The sequence below is a fragment of the Tursiops truncatus genome, chromosome 6 (genome assembly GCF_011762595.2).
Source record: "Tursiops truncatus isolate mTurTru1 chromosome 6, mTurTru1.mat.Y, whole genome shotgun sequence".
NCBI classification, from domain to species: domain Eukaryota; kingdom Metazoa; phylum Chordata; class Mammalia; order Artiodactyla; family Delphinidae; genus Tursiops; species Tursiops truncatus.
Window position 1 is genome coordinate 13,790,355 of NC_047039.1, and position 8,559 is coordinate 13,798,913.

Genomic DNA, 8,559 nt, shown 5'->3' on the forward strand with positions numbered 1-8,559 from the left:
CAAGATTGTATTATTGGGATGATCCTTATTGATAAAAGAAATACAGACTTGGAACAAATATACTCTTAGTGGTTTTAAAGGTTTAGAACAGATACATTTTGAAAAGGGCATTGTATTATTTCCTTGGTCAAGATCAGGCCTTTAAAAATGTTTTTTTAATTTTAAATTAAAAAAAAATTTAAAAACTTTAAAATATTAAAAAATTTTTTCCCAGGCCTTTAAAAAAAAATCTAAAAACACTTACTGCTTATATCACGGAATCCTGTTTTTCTTTTTGTAAGTAGAATATTTTGTTTATTTTTAACATTATTTCCCCCAATTAGTAGAACACTGAAAGTCTAAACCTCCATCGACCAAATCAAGACTCAGGGCGGCAGATAAGCCTGTGTGCGTGTGTGGTGTGGGGTGTGTGTGTGTGTGTGTGTGTGTGTGTGTGTGTGTACCAGAACCATGCAGCTGGAGGTTTCTTGTTAAGACTGTTAGAGGTTCCAGTCCTGCTTCTTCTGGACACATTGATATAAATGCCATGAGGTCCTTTGTGTCCCAACCCCATAGGAGCAAGTTAAGGCTCCTTTATTGCCCCCTCTCACCTTGAGGTTCTCTGAATTCCAGTTTGGGATCTAAACACCTGGAGGTTGAAGACTTCCATGCCCCCCCCAATGTTACCTTTTTATCAGATGCCCTTTTTTTTTTTTTTTTTTTGCCGTACGTGGGCCTCTCACTGTTGTGGCCTCTCCCGTTGCGGAGCACAGGCTCCGGACGCGCAGGCTCAGCGGCCGTGGTTCACGGGCCTAGTCGCTCCGCGGCATGTGCGATCTTCCCGGACCGGGGCACGAACCCGCGTCCCCTCCATCGGCAGGCGGACTCTCAAGCACTGTGCCACCAGGGAAGCCCAGATGCTTTTATTTTTATTTCAAAAATATAATTAAAAAATTTTGGGATGAAGGTTGGGCTAAGTAAAGATTTTGACACCTGAAAATGTTTTTGTCAATTATGTTTTCCCAGTAACCGCTCTCAGGGAAATAGTGCTAAGAAATGCAAGTTGCTTATAATCCCCCAAATAATCTGCTCTGGGGAAAGAAAGGGTCAAGCGGTGGAGAATTCACTTTGAAATGAAAGGACACCAAGCAACTGACTATGTTTCCAATATGACCTTTATTGAGCAACTACTGCTGTGACGCTTAACATCAATCAATGAAAAGTTGCAAACTGCATGTCAACGAGGTTCTCCCATGAACAAAAGTCCTTTTTAAATGCACCAGTGAGGTAAACATAATTATTCATATATAGCTTTCTTAAGGCTAAGAGAGTTCTGTGTTTCATTTATTATTTTTGGCTCAGTTGGTTCTTTGCATAATATACCTCAAGACATCCCCCCAAGCGCCCCCCTTCCAACAGTTTAGGAAATTGGCCACTTCCCCAGGTACATACAGTATCATGCATTCGAATCGCCCAAACACTGGGGAGGGAGCCCCCTGAGCTTGCATGCAGGTCCCTCATATTGCACAAAGTAAAATACAATGTCTGGAGCCCCCATGGGAGAACCCGTTCTGCTTTGAAGCTGCCAATCACATGCATTTTGAAATTGTCATATGGCTTAACCTTTTGCGATGGACTCGTCTATTAGTCACTCTGGGTGACTTCCTTTACTACGGCGTGTGAAGTGACCTTCTCTACCTTTTTAGTAGACACTGATTTCTCCTCAAAGGTCTCTTCGTGCTGTTCGACCTTTTGAGTGACGGTTACAGATTTGGTGATATACTTGGTAGCACCATCTCCCCTCTCACTGGTGGTTTTTTCTACCATTTTGGTCACCGCCGCTTTCTCCTCACCTCTATCACCACCCTTCTTTTCATCTGCTGGGCTCACGTCTAGCCCATTGGTGACAACCCCTTTCTTCTCTTCTCCCCCACTGCCCTTCTCCTTAGCTTCCGGCTCTACCTCATCTTTTCCTTCCACCTCCCCATTGACGGCTATGTCTTCCTTCCTGGAATCCTTCAAAGCTCCCTCCTCCTTCTTCCCCACCTCTTCCGCTTTCTCCTTCTCCTTCTCCTTCTCTTTCTCCTTCTCCTGCTGCTGTGGCTTTTCCTCCTCTTTGGCATCCTTCTCCAAGCTCACCTTTGCTGATTTGGCGACCACCTCCTCCACGACTTCCTCCTTCACTGGGGATTCAGCCTTCTTCTTCTCTGGCACCTCCTTTGGCTTCTCCTCCTTTTTCTCTGCCTTCTCTTCCTTGGGAGCTTCCTTTGCTTCTTCCTTCTTTGCTTCCTCCACTTTCCCTTCCTCCTCCTTCTGTTCTCCTTTCTCGGCTGCAGCTTCTGCTTTGGGCTTCACCTCTTCCACTGGTGACTTTGGCACCGGGGACTTGGCTTGCTCCGGCTTCTCCACCTTGGCTTCTGCCACGAGCTCCTCCTTGGGAGCCACTTCTTCACCCTTGGCCTCCATTTTCTTTTCCTCCTTAGCTTCGGCGGCTTCCTCTCCTTCACCTTCAGCCTCTGTTTCTCCTTCCTCTTCCTGCTCACCTTCCTCTTTTTCACTAGAAACTTCCTTCTCAGATCCTCCTTCCTCAGCTTGGTCTGATTTAGCTCCTTCCTCTTCCTCCTCTTCCTCTTTGGCCTCTTCCTCCTCTCCTTTAAGTTCAGGTGCAGTAGCTTTCACTGGAGACTTTTTGGCGGCTACAACTTCTTCTTCGGCTTCTTTTTCCTCTTTCTTTTCTTCCGCCTCTTCTTCCTTGACCTCTTCTTTCATGGAAACTGTCAATTCCTCTGCAATGGCCGTCAGGGCTTCTTCCATTTCTGATTTCTCATCTTCCACCTTGGTTTCCTCTATGATCTCCTCGACAAATTTGTGTTGGACCTTTAGCTTGGGAGCCTCTACCTTGGTTTTCTGAATCTTACTGGATATTGTGATGGAGGGCTGTCGGTGTGTATACAGCGGCCCAGTGATGCTTCCTGCAAATGTGCTAAATCTGGTCTCTTCACCCTCCAGGAGTTTCCTAAGGAGAGAATCAAAGAAGGCAAGACGTCATTAAAATCTCATCGGGTCTTCTGAACTTCATTCCAGTACGTGTAACGTGGTAGGTACCTTTGGATAAATAGAATCACTTGAAGTAACCCTTGGCTATCCTTTCACTAGTATACTGTGTCGTATTCAATGACAGAAACAGATGCTCAGGGACAATCCACCAGTCACCCAATGCAGTAACGAACCACGCCCAACAGTCCACTCACTACACCCAGCTACCAAATCTCAGCTCTGCCGCAATCCATTCGGTGCAACATGAATATGCTGCAAAGCTCCCTGGAGGCCAAAAAGGCCTTAAGTGACGTTCTTGAGCATTTGGACTTTCAAGATGTATACTAAATGTCTTTTAGCGAACATTCAAAAATTTTACAAAGCTATTTAGAATATATTAGAATTCAAGCTAATCTATCACAGCTAGGTACTAATAGGTGCATATCGAGTTAGAAACTGGTCTGCGATTTTAATCATAAAGTGTCTATTTTATATAACTATTCAGCTTTCCGGAAAAGACAGATGGCTCTGAGCTGAGTGCAATTTATTCTTGTAATATGAATGATCTTACTGGTAAAAAAACAAAAATAAAAACAACCCCTCCCCCCCCCCGAAAAAAACTATTTCGTCAAGGATTTTCACCTATGAACTTAGTCAACAGCAAGGTGACATCAGTTAATATATTTATAATCGCTTCTCTTTCTCTGGATGTATATCTAGATCTATAAACATAAATCTAAATTAAAAAAATATATATTGTACCAATCATGTTTATTCTCAGCCAGATGATGGCAATAGTAAGCTGTAACTGAGCGAGAAATGGGACGTCCTGGGACGTCCTTGACATTACACAGTTGAAAAGCTGAAAGCACTAGATGAAATATTAAAAACTAAAATTCTTTTTTGTTTCAAATATTTGAAAACAACTGTTTCACTAAAATAAAAAAGTAAGCACTGAAATTAATCGGCGCTCTTCCTCTAAACACTTTATTCAAACATTTTAACTACTATTTACTCTTTTAAAGCTGCATAAAAAGTTGCAATTCTTTAATTACTTTTTAATTAAGAAGAAAACCAGGCACTGATTTAAGACTCCTGCAACCTGCTTGCTTTAACTTAAGTGGTGAAGGTTCCTGCCTAAACGGCCTCTACAGTGCGGCTACCATTTCGGCCACGTCCGCCGCGAGCACAGTACCTGTATGCAGCGATCTCGATATCTAGAGCCATCTTGACGTTGAGGAGATCCTGGTATTCTCTCAAATGGCGAGCCATTTCCCACTTTGTGCCCCGAAGCTCATTTTCCAACTGCTGGATGGTGTCCTGAAAGAGACACAGCCACAGACTTATCCTTCCAAACAGCCACTTCTTTCGCGAACCACTTGCTACCTCCTCCTTCTTCCTCCCCTCCCTCGACTCCCTCCAGCTTTGCAAACCTCGGGTACCGCTCCCAGACCCCGTCCCCCCTTAAAATAAAAATCTAAGGAGTTCACAAACAAACGAACAAACAGAATCAATAAGACAAGTAGACATTTCCTGGGCACACCACGCACTGGGACCAGCGGATCTAGAACAGGTCTCAGCAGGAAACACACATGCATGGGGAAACCCCACGGCTGACCTGGCCCTTCCCATCTGAGCCCTTTGGGCTGAAGCCAGTTTTGGGAGTTCTTCCGATCACGTCTGGAAAAGTTGAGAATACATGAGTTTCTGCACAGCTATCCTAAAGTTGCTGCTTTACCAACTACCCGAATGTATACCTCCTACTTTAAACGCGCAAGCTTGCAAAACTAGAACTCCTAAGGAAAAGAAGCACATTTTGAAAACGGTCAGGGGTCTTCGAGCGGGGGATGGTGCGTGGGGGAGGCGTGTGGAGGGGATGGGGAGGGCGAGGACGCTTTGAGCCTCCAATTTGGGTCTGCGTCGCGCGCGCGCGCGCCGGCCAGCGGCCGCTAGGGAGCGCGGCTGAGAACGCGGCGGGGCGCGGGCCTGAGTGTCGGGGGCGCGCGGCGCTGGCGCTGGCGCAGGCTGGCTGCGCAGCCGCTGTTCCTACCTGGTAGCTGCTAAGGTCGTGGTTGTGCCGCTCCTCGATGTCGCTGAGCTGCCGCTCCAGGGATTCCTTGGTGCCGCGCACCGACTCGAGCTCGATGCTCTTGGACTGCAGCTGGCGCCGGTACTCGGCGATCTCTTCCTTGGCGGAACGGATGGCCTCCTTGTTCTGCTCGGCTGCCTCGGTGAGCTTGGCGTAGCGGCACTTAAACCATTCTTCGGCCTGGTGCATGTTCTGGTCCGAGTGGCATTCGAGCTGGGAGCGGATCTCCTTCAGCGCCGACGAGATGTCTGTCTTCAGGTAGTCTTTGCGCTCCACGGTGATGTGTGACGCCTGGATCTGGGCCAGCAGGTCGGCCACCTCCTCCTCGTGATTGCTCCGCAGGAAGGCCACCTCATCCTGCAGCGACTGCACCTTCTTGTCCAGCTCCACCTTGACCAGCGACGACTCTTCGATGTCTTTGCGCAGCGCGCGGATGGCCGCCTCGGTGTCGTCGCGCAGCCGTGCCTCCTCCTCGAAGCGCTCCTTGAGCCGGTGGATGTCCTCTTCCAGGTGGTCCGAGTCCAGCTGTACTTGAGCCTTCTCGTGGTTCACCAGCTCCAGGGTGGCGCGCAGCTCGCGGATCTCCTGGTCGTACGCGTCGCCCAGCTGGGCGTGCGAGGCCTGCTTCTGCCGTAGCGCCTGGATCTCCGCCTCGATCTCCTTGTTCTGCTGCTCCAGGTAGTGCACTTTCTCGATGTAGCCCGCGAAGCGGTCGTTCAGCCCCTGCAGCTGCTCCTTCTCATTGGAGCGGGACAGCTTGTAGTCGCCGCCCGGCCCAGAGCCGCCGTTAAGCAGTGACGAAGACTGGCTGAAGTCGAGGCTGCTCTCGGCGGAGCTGAGCATGGCCGAGCTGTAGGTGAGGCGCGGGGCCAGCGCGCTGCGCTTGTAGGAGGAGGACACGGTGCTGGGAGAGCCGCGGGACCATGACTGCGAGCGGAAGCCGCTGGACGGGGAGCCGCCGACGCGGCTGAAGCTCGAGCGGGTGTCGGTTACCCGCCGGTAGGCGGACGGGTTGCCCAGCGAGTCCAGCGTGTAGCTCATCTTGGAGGCTTCGGGGCGTGTGGCTGGCACAGCGTTCTGCTGCCCTCGCCGCAGCCCCTTTATAGCCGCGGCGGCTGGTCCTGGGCCAGGGCCCCGCCCAGTGGAGGCGGCGGCCGAGGAGGCGGGGACTGCGGGTACCGGGCCGTGGGGATGGGGGGTGGTGGTGAAGACAGCCCAGCAGTGATTCAGCGCCCGCTCCACGTGGGCTCGCGCCGCATCGGACCCCGGACTTTGCTACCTTGGCCCCGACCCCTGCCCCCCAGCTCTTCTTTCGGTGCCAGACCACCTGTCCCCTCCCAAGCCCCCTCTCTCCATTTCTCTTCACCTTCGGATTGCATTTTACACCCCCAGTGGGAGCATGCACCCAACGCCCTTTCTTTGTTCAATCACTCTCCCACCGTTCGGGCCGCTTTTCTAGCGACCCCCTAGCCACTTTGTTCTTGTTCTTTTGTTTTGTTTTGTGTTTTGTGTGTGTGTGTGTGTGTGTGTGTGTGTGTGTGTTTGTAAGCCCTCTGCACTCTTATCTTCACGTTTTTCTCTTCTTTTGCCCGTTCTCCATTACTTTTTCCTTTACCCATCTTCTGTGCTTAATCACTTCCCCCTCTGTTTGGCATCTCTTCGCCTTCCCACTTTAAAACTTCTTTAGTCCCACTCCTCCCTTCACTCTGAGCCCCTTCCTCCTGGACCTTTTTCTTCTCAGTCTTGTCTTTTCTCTTTCTCCTTCCTCCCCTCCCCCTTCCTCCCGCCCCTCCCCCATCCTCATCTCCCCTTGCCTTCCTCCCCTCCCCCCACTCCCGGTCTTAAAGCAGCCCGAGACGAGCGCAGGCCCCGAGTTGGGCCTAGAAGAAAAAAACAAAAAGACTTTGAAGAACGGTCAGCCTGAAGTCTTCGAGAAGGGGACAGAGAGGCTGGGCCGGGGTATTTATTTGTATTAAAAGTGGGATATGTCGCTGCTTTCTGCTTAACGTTTGGGGGACGTCCGCAGTTTCCGCAGGGGCAGAAGGTAAGGCGCTTGTGCTCGCTATGGCGCCGGCAGCACCAAGGACAGCGCCCAGGCTGGTTTGCTGGAAGATTCAGCCGCCCTGGGGGCTTGTCGCCCAGCATTGCTTGTGTGGTTAGGTTGGCGGGGGTTTCCTTCCCCCCTTCTACCCGAGTAAATACAATTAAAGCCAGTTTGCAGTGACTCTGAAGGAGCCAAGGTGGGATCTCATGCTAAGATTCCTCTGCAATGCAGGGTGGGCACAATGCAGGTTTTGAAAACAAATAAAATTAATTAAAGTCAGGTAACAGAGATAATATACTTGTAGCCCAGTTTCAGTTTTCTAACATATGATGGATGTAGGAAATCAAGAGATACAGGGACTGAAATCTGAAGGTCAAATATTCCTTGGAAAGGGGAATTCGAAATCTGCAGAGATGAAAAGTCCAGGGAAATATAGTTTGTGACAAGTCTGAACAAAAACAATTGCCTTGTCATCTTTCTGTTCAGTACTCCCTGTTTGTGACTGCGATGACTGAAAAGCACCTGAATTAATTTCAAATTAATTTAAAAGTTGCCAAGTTACTCACCATAACTTTGAATAAAACCAGATATTTTTTTTCTTCCACTGAGATTTTAATGACTGAGTTAGAATAGATTTTCTATATCTTTAAACATGTTTATTTAAATAAGGAACCTACACAGACTTCTTGCTGTCTGGTGCACTGCTAACTTTTAAAATGTCCCTTTATTTTGCATTGTGCTTTGGGGACAATTCAGGGTAAAAAAGTTCAGAATACTGCAAGACAAAGTGAAGAGTAGAATGCCTAACTAATGACCACGTTTGCTAGGACCACAGGCACAAGTGATTGCATGCAAAATGCTTGTTATGGCTGAGAACAAACGATTGCTTGTGGAAAGTAGAGACCCCAGACTTTTTTTCTTCACAGCTTTCTCCTTGTTTTATTAAATGACGAGGTCCTATCAATCAGTATGTAATCAGAAAAGGCTTGGTTTCTAGAGGTATTTATTTTTATAAAATCTCTTGGCCCTTTTGTATTTTAAAACAAAACGGGTTAATTTAGGGAGTTCCTTTTGGCTTATTAATGTGAAACTGCAGCATTGCAGGCTCTGTGGGGAAAGGAAGTTCTAGTTTGCTAAGAGACAGGTTATCTTTCAGGCATGGAGAGTCCATGTCTCAAGCTGTTGGGAGAGACAGGTGACAGAGTGAGGGGATTAACTTGTGCATATTGCAAAAACAGGATTTTCTGGTTTCGGAGGGATACATTTAAAAAAAAGAAAAAAAAGAAAATCGCCTGTTCTTCTGTTAAGTACTGCCAGTCTCCAGGTTGGACTGTGAAAGATATCATCAGATAAGGCCAAGTGCTAATTATGCAGTAATTATGCCTTAGTTACTTAGTACTTTCTGCTTTTA

At 48.3% G+C, this 8,559-nt stretch overlaps 1 protein-coding gene across 1 annotated transcript; it reads right to left on the reverse strand.

Moving 5' to 3' along the window:
- Positions 1–1,184: 1,184 nt before the first annotated feature.
- NEFM (neurofilament medium chain) lies at positions 1,185–6,145 on the reverse strand. Its single transcript, XM_004322216.3, has 3 exons — positions 5,066–6,145; positions 4,211–4,335; positions 1,185–2,995 (listed from the first exon to the last, which is right to left on the reverse strand). Exons 1-3 carry the CDS (start codon positions 6,143–6,145, stop codon positions 1,624–1,626), a joined length of 2,577 nt encoding a protein of 858 aa, XP_004322264.2. The 3' UTR covers positions 1,185–1,623.
- Positions 6,146–8,559: the final 2,414 nt, after the last annotated feature.